This window comes from Pseudochaenichthys georgianus, chromosome 5, assembly GCF_902827115.2.
Source record: "Pseudochaenichthys georgianus chromosome 5, fPseGeo1.2, whole genome shotgun sequence".
Classification (NCBI taxonomy): domain Eukaryota; kingdom Metazoa; phylum Chordata; class Actinopteri; order Perciformes; family Channichthyidae; genus Pseudochaenichthys; species Pseudochaenichthys georgianus.
The window spans coordinates 22,087,553-22,110,439 of NC_047507.1; the positions used below are offsets into that span (position 1 = coordinate 22,087,553).

Here is a 22,887-nt window from a genome sequence, read left to right on the forward strand (position 1 = left end):
TGCTTTAACCAGTAGGTGGTTTGGGTTAAAAGCATAGGTTAAAAGGCTGTCAAGTTTACAGTGTTAACAAAATAAAATATACTGCTGTTTCCGGTTTAGTTTACGACGAATATTATTTTGTTATTGTTTTGATATTTGTAACACAAAAGCGATGGAAAAAACCCATAGCAACCAAAAAAAGATGGTCTTAACATGACCCAGTCGTCTAGTAGTTAATAAAAAACAATAATATCAAAACAAAATATTACTACTAACTTTATTGTGAAATTAAAACAGAACGGTAAAAGAATAGTTTCCGGTGTATTCTGATGCCCGATCTCTGTAGATAAATAAAGAACTAAGACAGATGTGTAATATTTAATGCAGCCAAACCATTTATTACAATGCATTCATGTGATGACTATCAAAGAGTAAAGCAAGCACTGCTGAATAAAGTATGATTTTCTCTTTTACGAAACGTTTTTTTTTATATGGAATGCAGTTGGAGGTCAACCAATCAAAGAACTTGAGGACTGATCACGGGGTTCATGGTGTAGTCCCAAACGATAGCTGAGGATTCTGGGTAGTGTAGTGTCTTCTGCCGTCCAAAAACTCCGAAAATATATTTGTTTCTCCGAATCGAAGGGGGAAAATACAAAAGCATTGCACACAATTCAAACCAATCAATGTTGTGTAATTAACAAGGACAATTTGGTGTTTTTTAGTCGATGAGTAGTGCAGATATCACTGTAAAATCAATCGACAGTAAGGAGAATAGGCTACTTACTTCCGGGTGTAAAATTCTCCGTTATCCAATGGGAATGGACGCTCGTAATACAAGACATGATCATTATCTTTTAAATAACGTTAACTAAAGGGAACAATCTATTTGACACAGCTGAAGCTCTGGCCTTCCTTAAAAACAAACTAATGTAATAAAATTAACAGTTGCATTACACACAATGCACGTTGTAGAAATGCGTGTGTGCACCACGACAAAGGAGCCTCATTCACTTTACATTGGGGTTGTTTGCGTGGTGCCGACACGCAAATGTAACAAAGTTCGTGACTCCACCACGCATTGTGGTGTTAAGGAGTCGTGGTGGAGTCACGCATTCTGGTGAGATCAGGTTGTGTTAGTGCCTGTACTCTGTACAATTTGTATTTACAGAAAACACTGTACGAATGTAATCCAGTGTTTTGTGTTCATCTGATTGATAGCAGCCTCACTATTTACTGTTCACTCACTCAAGATACACATTTTCTACTGCTGCTTCACATTCAATATATTCGGCTGGTGGAAACTCTTTTATTGTGAAGCAGTGACAGGAAACACAATGTATTGGTCAGAGCTGATAGCGATCATTCATCAAATCTGCACATGACGACAATAACTGGTTATGGAGAGATCAAGGTTAAGGTAAATAAACTATTGTTTAGGACATAATTAATATTCGGCATCTAAAACAAAGACAAAGGGCTGTCCACACCATGATCGCTTACTATTATGATATCTACAGTATACATTTAACAATATGAACATTGACTCCAAGCTCCAGCTGAGCCCCAGAATATGTATTGATGAGCTGTTCCTGCTGTGTTTTGCTCAAAACAAGAAATTAAGATAAGAATATAAATAATGAGAATAACAAAGCTGTTGGAGAAATACTGTTTTCTCCACTCTTTGGGTTGTTTTAATGCACTGATATCATGTGTGGCTCTGAAACGTGAACAGCCTTGCAGCTGCCTCTTTATGATCAGAGAAGGCCGAGCATTTTAGGTTGTTGATATAATCTGAGGAGACAGGCACATACTTGTTGTCTCCTACATTATCTCACATTGCTGGGAGTCCAGAAGCCGCAGATGACCCATCCAGATGACCCAACTTTCCGACACCCGCGGCTGACATTCCGGCACCTCGATTTACGGCTTTGTTCTCCGTGTTTTGGACTATATAAGCCTGATGTTTTTTGCTGCTCCGTTGAGCAACATACCTCATGTGTGTGAGTTAACCCATGTCCTTTGTATGTGATTGATCCACCCTCAAAAACGAATACTCTTTTGTATTTGTATTTTACTTGTCTCTCAGAGTTTGTATCGATCATAAAATCGCTGTGATCCCAACAACATAATTTCCCACTGTTGTGGTTGTAATAGCTGTAGTGAGGACTCAGCCATCCTCTTGAGCTAAACTATTTTCAGAAATTATATATTTATAGTTATCTTTTTGATGTGGCCAGCCCTTAAGGTTTGAGAGGTTGAGGTTGTGGTTGTATAGTCAATAAAAAGGTCTGTGTTGGACGCCAACTCCTGCACTAGCACCTAATATTGGAGTTAGATCTCAATTGTGAGGTCCACTCCCAATCAAGTGAAATAAAATGAAAGAGTGAGACTTAAAGGCAAATATATAGTTCCTGTTATCTTCTCGCTGTTACAGTAACAAAGATTATATGTGTGTGTGTGTGTGTGTGTGTGTGTGTGTGTGTGTGTGTGTGTGTGTGTGTTCACAAGCCGAGGCCTGCGGAAATAAGATAAGGTTTCATTATGTCAGTAACAGGACTGAGGGACCCGAGGCACGTGACAGGTACATGCTGACTGAGGGGTGGGATGCTTCACTGAGGCAAAGGGCCCACTGGGACGTGTCCGCAATGCCTCTGTAAGCTGGAGGTATTAACTGCCAATGATAGTTACGCATATAGCCCTCATCCTGATTGGTGATGACAGAAAGGCAGATATAGCTTTGCCTGTGTAACCCAACTCCTCTGGCTGCTGCTATACCCAAAGCCCTGCAATTAGACAAGGAGATGAAGCCCTACAACTCCAGGAACAAATGACAGCAGAGAGTTTGAAAAGCTGACGTACTTCTTCTCTTCGCAGTTCACACAGTGCGCTGCCATCCTACTTATTTTCCTCTCCCTTACTGCAACTCCAGATTGTTTTCTTTCTGCCCGAGCTTTGATACTTTCACTCTCCCTGTGACCTCTAGTGTCAGATCTTAGGAAATCCATGAAGGTGTGCCGTCAATTCAAGCATAACATGCCTAATAGCCTCAGAGCTGGGAGATGAAAGCAGTTGAAACAATAGGATGTAAAAGAGATGAACGCATCCAATCTTTTGAACAAAAGTGAATAATGATAAAATATAAATGATGTACACTATTGTGTAGATTAAGATGAATGAAGAAGCAGAGATGGGATTTAAGAGGAAGAAAATGAGAGCAAGTGAATGTCCCTGAAATCCTTTTTTTCTCTAAGCAGGATGTGCTTTGATGTTTTATCTATAAAGCGACAAAGGCACAGAAAGCAGAGAGAGTGGGTCTAGCGAATCTACTGTAGGGGGTACAGGCAGCAGCGACAGGAAGAGGGGGTGGGAAGTAGCTGGAGAGGTGGAGAGAAGGACAGATGATACTGTATACCCCACAGAGGGGGAAGCACAAACAGGAAAACTGACAAGGAAAATAGTGAGCAAACTGACTTGCTGAACAGACGGGAGATATGAAACAAGGTTTGCTCTGGGCCTGAGAAGTAGACGGAGAGAGCAAAAGAAAGAGAGAGAAGTGTCCAGCATGGTACTGCAGTGGTGACGATGGCTAATGCAGCATGGTGTGACGTCAGCCTTGCAGCAGAGCTGAGCTCTCAACACTGGCAGGCTAATCTGTCCTCTGTGGCCAAAAATGAATTGCATTGTTATAATTGCAACATGTGTGGCTACAGCATAGTAGCAGTGAGAAGCACCTGCTACTGAATGGCCACTATCAATCAATCTGCCTCTTTCACTTTCTGTTAGTGACCGGGGACACCCATTGAATCCCCCACCCCCTCAGTAATATACATGAAAGAAAAATGTTGGTTTTACTAAAGCACTTTAGTGTCATATGACCGGAAGAAGTCTTGAGTGAAAATAATGAGTGTTTGTCTGCCTTTGAAGTGCAGCCCAGCCCAGACAGCGTGAGTAAGCCCAGTGCTGTACTGTAAGCAGGGCTGGCCCTCGGCATAGGCAGTATAGGTGAATGCTAAAGGCGCATCAACCCATAGGGGGCGCCGAAAAAAAAAAAATTGTTTTTTTTAATTTCATAACAACACAATTTCCCGATTTTGGATCAACAAAGTACATCTTATTATCTTATACTAACAGAACTACGTATATATTGCGTACAGCGCCCATAAACTATGGCACCCCCCCCCCCAAATCAAGTTGAACTGCCCCAGTCCCAGTAAAAACCAGAGGTTTATGTGAAATTGTTCTTGTTTTTAAATAATGGTTTTAGTATGCAATTATAGGTTTTATTTTGTATTTGTATTAATTTAAAATAAATCAAACTCCCAAAAAACGTACACAGCTTCTGTGTGCTTTTATTAACATTGAAATTTACTGTGTAAGCGGCCGCGGGGGGAGCTTTAGAGAGCTCTCTCCTGAAAGACTGAGAGGCTCTGATAACCTCAGCTCAGTGAGGTAAAGGCACACCTTTATATGATCATTATAGTTATAAAAAATAAGAGAATAGGTGAAAAACAGGTATAAAATACTGACGGTACAAAAAAGTTGTTATTAATAAACAAGAATACAGTTCGAAAGGGGAGTGATTTGTAAAATATCCATAAAGAAAAAGAAAATCTGCTTTCAGTTCTGTTTCATATGTGTTGAGAGATGTTTCCATAGATCTCCTAATGTTGCTCTCAAAGTGCACCAGATTGATGCTTTTAACTTCAATATTTAAAAAAAAGTCTTCCCCTAGAGGAGGTGAGGTCCCCCCCCCCACTTAAATCATGTTCAAATGGATAGGAAACTAAATACAGTTGCACACATCTTGTGTCAATATCTTTCTGTGTTGGTGGTCATGCCACAACCGTGCACGCGCGAATCATAGTGAGTGTCTGCATTTTGGGGGGGGGGGGGGCGCCAGCTAAAATCTTGCCTAGGGCGGAAAATTGGTCAGGGCCGGCCCTGACTGTAAGCAGAGTATTCCTTCATTATTAAAGAATGTCCACCGTGCTTTAAGCTCCCAGTCTCTCAGGTTACTGTGCAATGTGCCGTAGAGCTGCAGCAGAGCAGATGCACACAAGTAAAACAGCAGGCAGGACAAACAGGTGGCTCAGTATTAGACATCCCAATGCATCTCACTCACAGACGGGACACCAGTTACAGACACTCCGGATATACACATATGTGGGATTTTTTTAATTCTCATCCAACACAAGCACTGTTTAAAAACAATCTCTGTCTACATCAAAACCACAAAACCACAAGAGGCTGAACACACACACCGTCAGCGTGTTGGTGGGTTCTTTGTCGTGGGAGTGTTGGGTAATGAGGCAGTGACCTCTGTGGCGCATTCTGGCTCCTTATATAATAGAAGAGTAACTGTACCTTAATATATACTTGTGTAAAAAGTCCTTTTAGAAAAGTTAAACCAACCCTACTTTGTAAATGTCACCTCATTTTTGATGCTTCCCAATGGAGGTATCGGCACAGACTCTGATATTACAAGCACAGACGGATCAAAAGCTCAGTTTTCCTTGAGCATAAAAGGTAAAATAAAGCCTGGAAAAAGCAACGTGTGTGTGTGGACTCATACACATGCTGATTTTCATAGATAAACATGTTTATATTCATACATACAGTATTTAAATATGAACATGCGCTTTGTGGCCCCCAGTCATGTTCTGTATCCCATCATGCTCAGAGATCATGTGAGAACATGCAGGTCTGAGCAGGGGAGATATAATTAAGCGGCCCCTCACAGAGAGAACAGGGCAGCGTTACACGAGTTTCAGATGACTCCCTCCCTGCTTGTGTCCTTTACACACCACTGCATTTAGAGTGCAAGTACTTAGCGCTTCATCCCTGGAATGCATTCATATTTTTAGCCAGTCTTGTATAGGTCAAGCTTTTGTTTGATTTCCACTCATGTTAAAGTTAGAGTTCACAGTGTAGATCCTAAATAGCAGGAATGTTTCATCTGTAAAATTATTTTACATTACTCAAATTCAGATTCAAATTCTAACCCTTAAAAAGCACTGCATTCAAATTCAGCTTGTTCTATAGAAATAAATGTATAAGAGACCACACATAGTTGATATGTAGAGAGGCAGCGTGATCAGAAATGTTGTGGTCCACTGGGAAATGCGCTGTTTAGTTTCAGATATCTCCATGCTAAGAAGGAGTCTCAAACCATCAAAATATTTCATGTAAACATAAGTACTTACAAATGCACACACACACTGTAAGAGGCCCAGTACTTGACTCTCAACACATCAGTCATGTCATTCAGTAGCCGGGTTTTGGATGTCCACATTATGAGTTTTTCAACTACTGCCTCTTTAATGGGGACACTCAAATCATTCCTCTAGAGTTTCATCACTTCTGTCCTTTTATTTTGGTCCGTCTGCCTCATGTTGGCATAGTGCCATCTGTCAAGTGTGAAAGAAAGGTAGAAAATGTGCTCCATCAGCTTTGAGGACAAGCTCTTGTAAGCTGTCGTTCACTCTCGTTCACATCATACCACTTATCACATTGGACTTAAATACTTGTTATACTCAAATGTGTTTTCCAAGAGTCAGCTAAATCTCTGTACACTTAAAAGAAAGGTTCTTCAACATGCTCACTCTCCTTTTTGACGACACAATCCCTTTAAGCCTTTGGTTCTCGAGTGCAGAAGGACATCAAAAATGATACTGGGACAGTCACAGAATAAATTAGGCAGGCAGGGATTTTCTCAGTCGTCCTCCCCCACACCTCTTCCTGGGCAGGCTAAAATTAGAGCTGTGAAACTGTGAACCAAGTTCTCACCTGCTCCAGCTGTACAGTCAATCACCAACTCACTTTGACTCCAGCCATCAACGTTTTTGGGTCTTGATTGAATGCACCATGACTGCAGGTGCAGGGCTCTGCTACGGGTTGACTTTTGGCTAAGCTCTGCCGGACTCAATTACTGTTGCTACGCTTGTCAAGCTTACTGTTGCCTTCACAAGAACGGTTGGTTTTGGCAGCTGAAATGACAACTGCCACTGACCAGGCCCTCAGAAATGGCACAGGGCAGTGAAGTGATTTTAACATGGTGGCATCAGCGATTGTTTCAACTTCCTCTTTAGAAGGAATTTGTAGTTAGTCAATGACGTGCTTGATTGCTACTGTAAGCTAGTTAGCCGGATATGCTAACATTTGCAGCTAACAATTGAGCAGTTCAAGATGAAAAGGTTTTAATGTCATGCACATAAACTACAGTGTAGAAATGGAAATGAAAATCGTATGACCCGAGCCAATGATGCAACATATATAATAAATACAAATAAAAAATAGTGCAAGAAGTCTATATACACGTAAATAGAATATGATATATATATATATATATATATATATATAAAGAACAGAATGTAAAATGTAATATTGTACAGCAAAATTAAATTAAATACGGTGTATTACGCTGATAACTATTTAGATAAATAAGTAAATTGCAAGATGACAAACAGATTAATGTTTATTGAAGCACTGAACAGATTGTTAAATTAAACTGTTTAATCAATTTCTTTCATTTTGGCCTATATGCTTTCAAGTTGAAAAGGCCACAAGAGGTTAACGTTCCTTTGAACTCTTCAAATGTCAAGTTTCACTCTTATACCACCCGTGCTCACTGCTTTGGTGTCTTTTAGAAATCCAAAGGTTAACAGGTCTACTGTGCCATCTGCCGTAAAAGAAAATCCTTCACTTGAAGTATTTAAGGTTTCATACCTCTGAGTTGAAGCGTATTTGACAGACATTGCAGGAGATGATTGGCCGCTTTGTCTTCACCATAGGCGGCCCAAAGGTGTGCGTCATCACAGCTTTCTGGACGGGGTCCATCTGAGAACAGACAACCCAGAGGTCACATCGGAGATTCAGCAACACAGGAGGAGCTCAGAGAGGCTGTCCAGTTATTGTGGATGAGAGAGAAATGTTAAAGGAAAGGTGCAGGTGAATGACAGGGGGTGTCGCTGAGGGGGGAGAAAGCTAGGAGATAAAAAAGAGTAGAGTGAATTGTAGAGGGAGCAGAGATTGATATGGACAGGAGGGTGTGTGTTATCTCAGTAGAAGCTGCTGCTGCCAAATTCTTTGGCATGCCTAATGACAGACTCCCTATCTCCAAAAATGCGTTCTTTGTTTGCGCTACGAGTCGCTGCTTTTCAAAACATCCTGCCAGAATATGACACAAAACAAGAGAGATATTTTCTGTAAAGTACCTGTGGAAATGTATTTTAGATAAGTAGGGACAGTAGGGTTCTTGCTCTGAGAAAAGCAATCAAATATGGCTGCAGGGTGATTTAATTTAACATTACGAATAATCAGCACATTAAATAATAAAAATACAGAAATAAATGTTAATTGTAATACAATACAATAAACATATAGAAAAAAGACAAGAATGGTTGTACATGAAGTATTCTGAAAAACAACAACTGAGATTTGTAACATTTATAGATTAATTTGAGATTTAATACACTTAAAAACATATTGGGTATACATATTAATTAAACAGATTTAAAATTAGTAAATGATGAGAAATGTATCCTATTTATCACAATTAAATCCAATTGTAGTATTAAAACAATCATACAAATCTATTAAAATAGATACAACCGAACAAATGGACATTTAAATGTTAAGTAAGATTACAAACAGTATACTCTAAACACTTTATATTTACATATGAAAAACAATGGGATTAAATACTTGGGTTTCTCCCTCAAAATTCTGACTCTTTTCCTTAAATAAACCGACCAACCCTGTATTTTTCGGATCAAGCACAGATACTGCATTTGCCACATCACTCTGAAGTGTTACCCCATTTCTAGCTTACTTGAAGGGACACGTGTGAGCCCTCTGACCCGTTGGCAGGGTTAAAAAACCTCAGCTCTGGGTGTTGCCCTCATTAAGCAGCCAAAAGTACTTTGTGGTTTTACTCAGCCTCTCATCTCTTGCTCACTGTGCTGACTGTGAACGTCTGCTGCCAAATGAGAGACTGGTTACGCTCTCAAGCTCCAGGCACAGGGGGAATAGTATAATTGGTCTGAAAACTTAAACCCTGTTTGAATGCATTGTTCGGAATATTTATAGAGTTCACCCTCCTGCCTCTAACTCATGCCTCCAGTGCACCTATCTCTTGTTTTGTGCTTGTATGTTAAGACCTGTAACACCTCCAACTTGGTTTGTTTACATCTGTGGCAACATTGTGTGTGGTTGAGTGTATGACAGCCTTTGTGTGTATCTGAGTGAATTATGTATGTGCGTTTCCATCCACCTGTTTTTAATGAGCACATTGCAAAAAAAGGTTTTAACGCTTGGCTGAGGGGGAAAAGTTGTTGTTTCGATAAAAGCAAAATACAGCAAAGTGCAAAGGAAACACATTTAGTGAATTCATGATGACATACATTGAGCATGGGACTTCCACATCCACTAAATCTTCCGCTCTTCTGAAGGGTCAAAAATAGCCTGAATGCTCCACACAAATCAGATGTTACCCTCCTCACATTCATACATGAAATAAACAAAAATGACATGGTTCTCCCTAAAATGACGATAGCAGTTAGCATGTTCTGTCTGTACAAATCAAATGCACCAACGACTGTTTACCTCGTTTAACCAACTCATACTTTGCATTTTATTTTTCCAATTTTTGAATGGAAACTCGTCTAATGTATCCCAATTTGCGCGCTAACAAGGTTTTCAGTATCATGGGAGGAGTAATGATTGATGAAGAATGAGTTAGTATAATGAAAAATAAAGCAGAGCCTCTGATCACAGTTCCTTTCTGCCATTCTTTAACCACCTGTTCTCGTCATGATCTCGTTCTTAACACCTGTCCCTACTGCAATACCCTCATTAGCCTATTAGTCTGCTTTCTGTCTCCTCTTTCTCTTTTTCCTACCTCAAACAGTGGAGATTGTGTAGCAGCTAGCTTACACTGTGTGTCATATTGATAAATGTGGCTCTCTTCAGCTCCATTCCTAAATATCAAATGTACACTATAGTATGAAGAGTAAGATCATTCAAGTACAAATTCCTAAGATTTTAGTCTTGATAGATTTGGAGGTAGCAACTAATGTATTTTTGTATTACAGGTTCCATTTTTCTGTTGAAATCGTATGTTATTGACCACAGGCTGTAGCCATTTTTATAAAGACAACTAAAGATGACAGGAAGCTTCTTAATCTGGCGCTGTGCTCTTTGACAGCTAGTTGCCGTTAGAGAAACAACTGAGCCAATCAGTGCTTTGCAGGGAGAATAAAAATTGGGGTCGACATCTGCGCCAGAGCCAGGAAAGTGTTGACAAGGCTCCAGATCCATGCAGTCATACAGGCTCATTTTAGTAAACTTAAAATTATATCAGCTCTTAAATCAATAATATAACTTCACTCAACATGAAAACTGCTCCCGGCAAGCTGTCCTGCAGCTTCTGTGTCAGCTGAAAATGATATGGGACAGATATATTGCCTGCTTCTGATTGGTTCGGGGGAAAACTAACATCCTCCCCCTTTACAGAAAACTGCCACTATGTATTATTATTATTATTATTATTATTATTATTGCAGAAGGGGTGTATGAACGCAAACTGGATTATAGAGAAACACAGAATTACAGTAGTCTGTTTATCAGGTTAGATGGCCATTGTATTTGACAAGGTAACAATGAACTATTGATCTTAGCATGTACTACTGAACACGTCAGATATGTGCATACATTGTTTCCTCTCAGTTCATTGTCTATTGATATGCAAGGCGAAGGGTAGGTAGAATCAATATAAGCTTAAACCATAAACAATATCAAAAAGAGCTTTGATATATTGAAAGTAATAATAATTATAACTTTGAAATAATATTTATTTTCCACACTGAGGAACTATAGATTGTACATTAGACTTCAGCTTTAAAGAAAATGTATTTCTCTCTGGAGCAAAATCTCTGCTGTACTGCACAGCTTCTGTCTCGATGCAAGAAGGTGAGACCTGCAGTATCCTCCTGAGAATCTTAATTATTTGGAAATTAGCTGTATTCGTGGTAAACTACGCCTTATATAAACCTCTAAATAACTTGCATAACTCCACACTCCACAGAAAGTGTATACCCCAACTGAAGCATAATACAGAAATATATTTTGGTAGTTTGTCCATCTCTGTGTCCTTTAAGGCTTTAAAGACGTGTTGTCCGTTTTTTAAATTAAGACTTGCTGATCTGCGGCGTTCTATCACTGGATGACAGCTGTGTTTTAGACTTGTTTACAATTTGACTGTGCTGACAGAGAGTGATTTGAATTTAGGTGGTCTGGCATTAGTGGCCACACTCATGTCCTAGCTGAGGCAGGATGAATGGTTGACCTGATGAAGGGTCATTTTGCCCGAGTGCATAAAGATAAGCCTGATGACAATTTGTGTGTGTGTGTGTGTGTGTGTGTGTGTGTGTGTGTGTGTGTGTGTGTGTGTGTGTGTGTGTGTGTGTGTTTGTGTGGATGTGTTGCATGTGCATCCCTGTTTTCCGCCACGCTGACCTTCACATGGAACCCAATCTAGAAATGAGAGGAAGCTGCAGAAAATGCTGACTGGAGAATCCAGCCCTGTGCGTGCCTCTTATACAATTGATTAGCTGTAATTCATTTTATTGCAGTAAAACAGTCACCAGGGCATTTTCTCAATTATGCTGAAACTCACTCTGCGGAATAAAAAGTAAACAGCTGTCACCATATCATTTTAGATTACACAGTATAAATCCTCAACACTTAATCACTTGGAGGCAACGCTCCAAAACCACAACAGAATAAAGGTGTTGTGTCAAATGATGCACCCCCGTCGTGAAATGCACCCCTTGACATGGGAACGCGCATTTGAATGTATAGTCCGCTATTCTATGTTGTCTTTTTGATGGTTGTCGAATCCTGGATTTTGCATTCATTCGTTACTTATTTTTCAGTTAATTTTTTATTTAATATATTTTTTTATTTAATTGTGACGTCCTGTCTGTATACTTTTGCTTGTACTTGTGCTTTACAATGTATTGTTTATTTTTACATCAAGTGCTTGAGGGTGGGATTCATATAATTTTTTTTATTTTGGGTGGTGCTTTTTATGAACAGCCTGGTTGCCACGATATGCACCCCTTGCTATCTCTGACAATACACGTGTCACATACATGAAACGTGCTCCATTTATTGGTACTAGTCCTACAACTATACCCTCCAAAATGCTTGAGGGTGGGATTAATAGAAGCATCTTTTTTTTCGGGGGGCGCTTTTTACGGTAGGCCAGGGGGTGCATTTCACGACGGGGGTGCATCATTTGACACAACACCTGCTCTGTCTTATGTTAAGTGAAACAAGACAAATGTCAGAGGTGTGTTAACGCTCGTGTGCAGGTAAGACTGTGAGCACTCACTGTATTAAAGTTGTGGAAGAGGCCGATGCTGGCGGGGTGAGGCGACTCCAGGGGGAACTGGAGGAAGTGCTTCATGTCCAGCGGGGTCGGGAAGACAGAGGGGCTCCTGAGGAAGGCAGGGACCGGCCCCGGGCGGTTTACACTTCCTGTGGTAGAAACAGGGAAATAAGAGAATACAAAATTAGAAAACAATAAAGCCCTATTAGTCATTTATACCAAGTGTTGCTCTGACAGACGAGAATCACAAACTGAAACGTGTGCACAAGGTTTGTTGGTGAAAATGTTTTCTCAAAGGACTAAATGCACATTTAGATACCAACTGCGGAAAAATGAGAAAATCGTGTTGGTAAACACGAATCAATAGATTACATTTTGTGACTATAACAAGAAATGCCGTGAGACTGGGTTGTAGATCTCATAACAGGTAATGGGGACACAGATGGCTCTGGCCTGGCTATGTCCAAAAGGTAACAAAATATGCCAGGACCTCTAAAGGTCACTTATTAACAAGTAATATCTTGTATGTTTATTCCGTACTATAAACATAAGTGTAAAATTATACGTTGTGGTTTCACAGGGTGTTTGCAGGATTTCTTGGCCCGGGAGCAATACATTCCCACAGTACATTTAGATAGAGTAGCTGTTTCCCCCAAACATGCTAAGCTAAGCTAACCAGCTGCTGGTTACATAATTACTGTTCGAACATAAGAGTTGTATTGAATTTCTCATCCACTCTCGATAGACTTGTACTAAATCTCAAACTATTTATTTAAAGCTAAGTATTATATTATAAGTACCTGCTAATCTCATATTCCCCTTTTTGTCAATGCAAACCCTCATCTTCTGCGTCATTTTCCCGTATTGAGCCCCGCTAACCACCCACACTTCTCCTCTCTTGGCTTCTCGCTCTCACTCTTCCCTCAGCAGTAGCTCAGCAGTGGTGAATGCCTGCACTTGAGGAGTCTTCTGTGATGGGCAGGGGGGCTAAGCTCCTTAAGCCTCGCAGCTGGGGTGCTGCAGATATCTGCCTTTTCTCCATTTCTGCCTGTCTCTCTCTCGCCAAGCACAGTATTCTATCCCCATTTCATGGTCCCATGCTCTGTCTGCCTGCCTCTGTATCGCTCATCTCTACTTCTCACTCCAGCACTAGTCCTTCTAGCTGTTTTGTTTCTTCCCCCTCTTCCTCTTTCTATTTTGCTCCCTCTTAACTTCTGCTTGTCATTGTTCTTCTTCGATTTAGTGTTAAAAAAAAACAGCAGGGTGCTTCAAACCCAATTTTTCTATACAGACAGAATTTGTATAATCTTTTCCCCTGAGATTAGATGCAGTAGACATATTTTATTGTCACTGCTTTGTGATGACTACTTGCCAATTTTGTTTCATTTGAAAAGAAAAACTGGTCACTTGTCGAAACGAAGGGAAGAAAAGGCTATTTTAGTGACAGCAGAGGAGGCTCCTTTCACTGACAGCAGGGGAGACGTAAAGAATGTGCTGTCAGCATCAGAAATAGATGGAGGGGAAAGTCTCTCCCTCCTCAGACTGCTTTAGTCCTTGGGAGGCAGCGGAAGCTAAGCTGTAGCAACTGCCACTGCTGCTTTTGCATATGCTGCATGAGAAGTATTGAGTTCACAAGGTAATCTAGGTTGCAAAACAAGATATTAGAGTGGAGGTCACGGTTTAAGTGTCCTTCAGGCATCCCATGGACCCCCACAGCTCACATGGCGGCCATTATCGCCTCAGTAAACCAAGCACAGCAAGGTCTGTGCTGAGCAAAATAAAGCGGTAATAACACACCTCCTGCATGTTTACACCAGCGTACGAACATGCAGGAATGAGTGAACGCTCAACACCAGATATCCCAAAAAAATGTAAGCTTAAAATAAGTGGTACTACACTTTAATGATGCCACAAAGTTTGACGTATTTGTTATTCATGTGGTCAAAAAAGTCAATATTAAAAGATGGTGATATTCTTCAGTATATTTGAAGATATAAAATCCCATAAAAAAAAAAGCCAAACTGACCAAGCCCCAGCCATTTTGTTCCTACTGATAAAAAAAAAACTGATAACATATAAAGACTTTAACTTTTAAATGATGTAGAGTTGTCTTGAAAAGATGGACATGTTGTTTGTAGAAGCAGGAGTAAATTATGATTCTGTTGGGGAACATTCTCCGCCAACGATACAAATTTTCCACCACGGTGGAGCTCTACAGCACAAACTGTATGAACTAATCAGGCTTTATCTACACAGTTGCATATTAGCAGAGATGGGGTCGTTACTAAAAAAAAGTAATATATTACATATTACATATTACTTTAAAAAAAAAAAGTAATATATTACACTACTTCGTTACTCACTACATAAAGTAACTCGTTACTTTACTCGTTACTTTACTCGCAGGGCCGGCCCGGCCCTCCCTACAGGCAGATCACGCAGACTGCTAAAGTTTCAAATGTTCTCTTTAGTTCAGTTTCCATTGTCGCATAAGACTGATCCAGATAGCTCCTGAATGTTTTCCTATCTGACCATGGCTGTCCTCTGTCTCCTGCTATCTGTATATTTTGCGCAGTCTATCTCTGCTCACGCTGTTGCGTCGGCGGTTCTCCTGCGTGTTGGCCATGTGTTTGCACTGGAGCCAGACTGGAGCACACCGCAAAGACTTCAGCCGAGCACGTACGAACTGCGCATGCGTGAGTGGCAATAACTCTCCTTACCAGCAGGCGGCGGTAGTGTGTATTCGTCATTCAAAACAGGCAAAGAAAAATATAGAATATTACCAGCTCTCCTTTTACATTTCTAAAATTCTTTATGCACCTAATTATTTTTTTTCCAGCTATAAGCAATAAAGGAGAAGGATAAATTGTCCAAGAGGCAATTAAACATGTGGTTAACAAAGCCTATAGTGGGACAATAATGTTTCAGCTTGATGGATTGGCTGAGAGGTATCATCAATGTGTGTCTGAGGTTAGTGAAGCGTATTCCCGGCAGCTTCTGGTAAATCCGCAGCTCATTTTACGCCACATTACAATTTAAAGGTCAAGCGTGTGTGTCGTTACTTATAAATCTGCATTTGCTGTGCAGACACTCACAACAGAGTAATGTATTTAATGCTGGCACACAGTCTTTTCAGGGTCAAATTATGCACAGCAGCTCGATGCAGTGTGAGTGTAGTGGCAGCATCCCCCGACCTACCCTCCTCTTGAGGGATTTATAATGACATCAGATAAGTGAAAGCCACGACTCTTCAACAGCGTCCACACCACACAGAGAGGGTCTGCATTGATTGGACACATTCTGAGGAGTGTTAAAGTGCTGCCAAACTCTATACTGTAAATCCAGCCTTCACCATCTATCTACACTGAAATGAACAGACAAGGATTTCTCACCCAGACCTTCATCTTAGTGACTTTTTTTTTTCTAATGCAAATGTTTGGGAAAGAAAAAGATCAATGCCTGTGTAATAGCTTATTGAATTTGTGTGTAGATTGTGAGCAAGAGGTAGTAGGACAGAAATGAAGAGACGCAGAGAGGGGGGACAAAAAAGAAAACAGACAACCAGAGACTCAATCTGATTGTCACAGTAGATTTCACAAACCTTGACGTGTGCACACAGAGGCATGCACACACCAATATGCTGTGACTAAGGCCTCTCAAATTGGCAATTCATTTAGCCAATTTAGGTTTAATCATCACAGAGGTAATGTCAATGTCAGTGAGGTTCCTGGAGCCTCTCTGTATTCTCTGCCTGCCACCATCTTTGTGCTCCATGATGGGACAGGAGATGGGTGACATGCTGTCTGACAGAATGAAGTCTGACGAGAGGCAGAAGCACTGCAGGGTCCAACCAAAAACAGATATTGAAATAAAAAAGAAAAGAAAGCCAGCCACCTTTTAGTTCCAGCTCAACACTCGAAGCTGGCTTGGCACCCGATGCCAGTCGCCTCACATTCGCATCTCAATGGGCAGCTGTGCTCACAAGACTCTGAAATGTGCTTCTGTGCTAGATTGCCAGCCTCCCCTGAACAAAACCCATTGACTGGAGATATAAAACAAACACAAGACAATTCTTGAGGCCGGTTCGTCTGTTCACCTAAAAACCAACGGATGTGCTGTGTTCTTGTTCGTCTGTGCCCTAGGTTTGGTGTACAAGGCTATGTGAAAAAGAGTGGATCCATCATTAGGCAGCAGATGACCCCATTAGTATGTTGACGATCGTCATCTGTTTCAAGTGATTTATGACTTCAATTTGTTGTTATGTGACAGGAATGCTTTGGCACCAGGTGACATTTTAACCAGTTCTCTGCAAAATAAACATTTTAAATGATTTGTCACATCTGCTATTTCCCATGTGGTGTAAATGTAATGGAACTGTGTTAGGTGGTCTAACCTTTAAAGACACAGAGTGCTAACTTTGTGGTGATGCAGGGGGAAGATGGCTCTGTCTCAGTGTCGCATACAGCTGCTGTGAAGGACTGAGCATAACATCCAATTTACTGCAGCTCAGCTTACCCTCAAGTCAAAAGCAGCTATTTCAAACTAAGCCGGCGGGGACAGGCGACAATACACACACACACACACACACACACACACACACACACACACACACACACACACACACACACACACCACACACACACACACACACACACACACACACACACACACACACACACACACACACACACACACACACACACACACACACACACACACACACACACACACACACACACACACACACACACACACACACACACACACACACACTAACCTTTGTAGTCTAGAATGAATGAAGCTCTAAATGAACTAACGTATAGGCTCCATGCTGATTAATGTTGTGTTTGTCTGTGTGAGATCTGGACAGTGAGGAGGGAACACGATGAAGAGGAGAGCTGAGTGCTGGCGGTGAAGGAGAACACAGTTGATTTCAGTCTGCACTTTGTTTTAATGATAGATGCTCCGCGCCCCAGCGGCCAGGCATAAATGCTACCTCCAAGAGAACTCTCAGAAGACCTCTTTCACTGGAAGTGTGTGTGTGTGTGTTTTTATGCAGTGCTCTTGAGATCAGCCAGTCCTTCTGCAGCCTCACTCTGATTTCATGCAGTATTTGCAACTAATGAAGACTTTAGTTTTCCCCAACAGATTTGCACTGCTCTCATTAAAATGAAAATCATTATGTAATGATGGAAGTACGTTGCTGTGTTTAGACTATTCCTGGCTAACAATTTCTCATGAAAAATTCTGTCTGTCTTTCCGTAGTGCCAGATAATGAATCATCACAAGAGGTCAAAACTCCCTGATTGGCAAGAAGTGGAGATGACGAGCAAAAAGGAGCTTTGACAGAGAAGATGATGGCAGTGGCAACCGGAGAGAGTCGGTTGAGCGAGGAAAAGAGGTCTGGACGACGGGGGTAGATGAGGTGGAAAGAGAAGGAAAGCATCGAGGAGGGGGTTGGAGCCGCATGTTTTGAGGTGAGTCCAAGGTGACCAGAGGAGGTAAAGAGCCATGTTAACCTGCAGGTTAATGTGCAGAGAAAATGCCATCTATTGAGAAAGCAGTTATAACCCCCACAGCTAAACAACATGCTGTATTGTCCATGTGCTAAATTCTCATAGAGTGCTTTCAAAATGGAGAAGAAAGCAATCCAATCGGTACAGCTGCTTGTGAGGGTTAACCTTTGGCTGTCACATGCAAATGTTATACACGCATGAACAATTTAGGGTTATTTAGTTGCCCTCCCTGTAGCTTGTCTGAATGTCATGTCTTGTTGTAAGCATTTACAGACATCTTGAGACATTGATTTGGGAAGACAGGTCATCTTTGTTTGTTTTTGTTTTTTTAAACCAATTCGATTGTATTGAATTTATTTACATTGCATTACGAAATAAATCAATTCTCTCTTTCCCTCACACATATACAAACCAATTCCCTAAATAATCTTTAGGTCTCCTTTGCAAATTAGACGACATAACAATAATGATAGTGATTTGGGGTGTAACGGTATACGTATTCGTACCGAAAATATTCGTTATGGGCCCTTCGGTACACGTACGTGTTTGTACCGAAGTGTACCGAAGTGTTACCGAACAAATATAACGTTACACGTACAAAATGTAGAACGTGAACACTTTTTGGAAGTAATCTCAGGTGTGGCGTCGCAGCCTTCAGTGTAATTTGCTCACATTGGGTTCAACGCGTCATAGAGCGACCAAGTCTACCAGGGATGCATTCAAATGTCAACACCCCTAATAGTGATAATAATAATCATAAACAATAACTAAATAACGTAACTAACAGGACATACATCAAATAACCATTGGTCAAGTGGACTAGTACTTAATGTAACAAATTGGGTTCATTAATGATGCGTGTTTGCAGCTTTGTTTAAATTGTAGTAAGAGTGGGAAATGTTTACTACATTAACTGTTGAGTGTTTGCATCATATTAGAATTGTTGAAGTTGATTTTCTACAAACATTTTGACAAATGTTCTTGCATTGGTGGTTAATAGAAACAAATGATTCTATTCCAGGCTTTCTGTAATCACTTTATTTCGGACCCTCTGTGTGTTCATACAAGAATCTATGGATTTTTTCCCTTGCCCTATTCATGTGATTATCTAATGCCAGGAAACGTGTCACTTACAGATATGAATTGTAACACTTCAGACTGACAGATCTCAGAAAGCACTAGAAATTCCACTTCTGTTTGTCTTTTTTTCCATATATCTATATCGATGAAGTTGAATTATAGACTCAGGTAAAAAAAATTCTGCCTCAATTTGAAACATTTTGATAATACTCTCCTGAGGAAGTCATAATCTACGTGAAACAAACCAATGATCTTTCCATAACCTTAATTAACAGGTTTAATAATGTCACCAAGATGATGAGGGCTTTTGTATAAAGGGTAAAACATTCTTCAACTCATGCAGATGCGCCTTGTCTAATGTAAGGTGATACAGTAGCGTCTATTCACGCACATTTTGATTATTTCCATAAGCTTTGTATGAAGTCACGCTTCTGCAGTCATAAAAAAATATATAGGGTGCTATTTTTGCTGGAATATGTTTTACCTAAATATCTAGAGCAAAGTTGTGAGTAAAAAGTTATCATTCCCAGTAGTTACAAAAGATAGGAGAAAGCAGTTCATATTGGATTTTTAGCAGTATGTTACCATAGTTGTAATGATATAATCCATCTGTGCCTTTTTGTTCTGTAAATGGTAACAACCTGGATCCTGGAGCTCATGAGTATCTGTAGCTCCTCTCAGGCTTCAGCTCTGTAGGGCGGTGTCAGAACATCCTGAACCTGGCTGTCAGCCCTGCGGTCATGACGTAGCACAGTTTGAGGCAAACAGAGAGCACTACCGCATGCAGAGCAAAGTAAGAACCATTAAGGGATCCACCATGTCAACATCACCTGCAGCCCTGCCCCACATCATCATTCTGTGTGTCAAACCATTTATACACCTGCTGGGGGCTGGCAGGACACACGGCTGCAGATACAGACCTACAGAAACCTGAGCATGTAAAGTACACAAGCAAACACACAAAGGCACATGTGCAAAAGGATGAACACACAACACGACAATGGCATCGGACGTAAAGAAGCCAGGTGCATGTCCTTAGGATGTTAAACAATAGAGAGCACAATAAAGGCAATAAATACTTGATTTTCAATAGGCAGAACAATCTAATCAAACAACAGGAGTATGTATGCAGCTGATCTACATATAGCACATTGTTTGTTCCCGCAGAAGCAGAAATTATAGGCTTCGTTTTGGAGTCTTGAGGCTAGAGTGTGATTTTATGCTATATGCTTTGTGCTTGTCTGGGTTGTTATGCTGCGTAAAAGGCTGGTGGCTGGTGGCTCAGCTGTGGCCTGCATACCTTCAGGACAATAAACAACAAAGATACTTTATGTTTATCCTATTTGCTCTCTTGCCATTGTTGGCATCCTTGTAACCAGTAAAGTAAATACACTAGTGTTTTGTGCTGCAGCTATTCAGGCCTTCTACTTTTTATAAATATGGTCAAAAAGTCCTTTCAACTTATTGGCTAATATGTCGTTGTCATGCCTTCCAAAACAACATATATGTCAATATCTTCTGATATAACTTGCAAATCAGCAGGATAAGATAGTTTGCATTCATACACCATCACCACTACTAAAACAACAATAAATACTAGAGTTTAGAGATATGGATATGGTTCAAGCTAAAAAATCGTGTTGGTTAATGTTGGGATCAGTATACACATATTTTTTGTGTATACATGTTTTGTCCAGAGTGAAATATCTCAACAACTACTTGTAGTCTACTGTTCCAAAAGCTTGATGCTCAACACTTGTGTGTCGACTCTACATTTAAAATCTTAGTCTGCCCTGCTCCGTTAGCATTTATTTTCTAGATGCGCATGCTTTCTAAATACTTAATTATCACGAGTGGCCGTGATTCCCAGACCCACCTGATAGCACTAATACCTCCCATCTTTCATTTCCACATGTTTACAGTTGTGTGCACAGGGGCACGTTGGACCATTATTAGGCTGAAAGCATGGAGTGAGATGTAGTCCTGGCAGAAGGTCAGACAACCATCTTGGTCATGGTTGATGTTGACTGGGGTATTTAACGGGAATGTGTCCTGTATCTCACATTGTTTGGACATCAATCCACCCCAAGCTCCTCTAAAAGATTGCTTTTTAAAGTCCTGCATCATTTTCCTTGCGTTTTGAAAGACAAGAATCATATGTTCGATTAAAGCTTGTTGTCAGATAAAAGTTAATGTTGTTTTTAAAACATTAATAAACAACAATTGCTTTATTTTGTGTGGAGAGACAGTATAGTATACATACTGGAACCTTGGGCCGTCAGAGGTACTTGACCTTCACTTCGTTGATTACCATTGCTGGTTTTACTCCGTGCATCAGTTGGCGGCTTCAAAGACGTTTGAAATCTGTGTCAGTTTATCAAACACACAGAGTGATGCACTACGCATTTCTTCATTTTAAATGTCAATACTTTTCATCCCTGGCTGCAATGCCTCTATTCAAAGGTCATGTTGTTTATCAGGAACAACAAGCACCTGCAGGACATTAATGAGGGAGGGTTTTCTGTGTATATGGATTACTTCATATTGGTTGAGTGAACAGTGATGCAAGCTACGAATCTTTTTTCATAGGGCTGAGTGAGGACCTTGCGTCATTCTAGAAGAAGCCTTGGCCTATTTTTTAAATAAATAAAGACCTGAAACCTCTGGGTCTGAAATATTCATCATAAGTTGCTAAACTGCGATGCTCGCTGCTCTGCACCAGGGGAGATAAGCCTGCTTTAACACATTTCTTTCATACTTCGCTGCTGATCGTGTAGACGTGTTTGAATGTTGCCTTTCATTAAAGAAATACAGTATTCAGATGGCAGTGAATGGATTGGGAGATTTCTTTCTGATGATGGACAGCCGGAGAGGAGACTTTTTTCTCCATGTTTGTTTTTCCATCTCTTCCTGTCCACACTGTCACTGTCATCGCCTTTCATAGACACTATTTTAGTCCCTGGATTTACATCTATATCTCAGTAAAAGGAAACTAATAAATACAGTATATAAAACCGGAGCCCCATGTTGATGTGATCTCGTGTCAGTGTGTTTAGTATCTAGTGCATACAGAGTTAAAGCTTCAGCTCCAGGGAGGGATTAACACAAGCTCAAACCCACACTCAGGTCACAGGAAGACTGAGGCAGGGGTAAGATCAAGCAAACAAAAATAAAGTAGTCTAATATTTAGTTAACATGGAAGAAGGTCATTGTATTTAATGAAATGTAAGACGAGAAGCAAGTATCAATATTGATGAACTAAAAAGATCAAATGTTTAAACTAAAAATGTGAAAGTCTACTGTTTAGGACTGCGTCACATAGAAACAAAATACATATTTTATCAAATCTGCATGTTAGTCTATTAATACCATCCAGCACAGGCTGTGAAATGCTTTAGGATAACTCAAAATCATATATTTTATAAAACATATTTAAACTAGATATATACATGATTTTTACAAATCATAATTAAGACATCATTTGCAAATAACTATTATTATTATTTATACAGGATCAGTGTTATTGAACCGCTTTGGGCTTTTTTAAGGAAATAAAATGGATAAGCAAATGGCCTTTTGACCTCTTCTTTTATTGCTATTTTGTTTCAAAGCTTATAGGACACGGAATTTAGCGACTACAATATACACATGCGTTTATGAACAATTGTGACGACTGCAGGATTAATGATGAAAGTCACATGAACAGGAACAGCAAGGAGCCTCGCTCACACCATCCTACAGATTTTCCAAAGAGGGGAATCCTTCTATCGTGCATCGGTTTTCTTTTTATCACTATGTGACGACGTCATCTAAGATGCATCTGAGTTTCCCAAAGCAGCGCATGCAGCCGAAAGTTTGTACCAGAGATAAATGATAACCTTGGCATAAGAAGAATGTAACTGTGAAAAAACAGATCAA

General features: G+C 40.3%; 1 protein-coding gene across 2 annotated transcripts in view; it reads right to left on the reverse strand.

Annotated features, from left to right (window-relative positions):
• Positions 1–22,887, reverse strand: part of LOC117447427 (zinc finger protein 385A-like) — a 35,396-nt gene that overhangs the window by 7,864 nt on the left and 4,645 nt on the right. For both annotated transcript variants that reach the window (XM_071203141.1, XM_034084166.1), the window contains exons 2-3: positions 12,377–12,522; positions 7,708–7,818 (exon numbers count right to left, since the gene is read on the reverse strand). In XM_071203141.1, the coding sequence (XP_071059242.1) occupies positions 7,708–7,818; positions 12,377–12,522 (257 nt within the window). The remainder of the gene's footprint in view (positions 1–7,707; positions 7,819–12,376; positions 12,523–22,887) is intronic.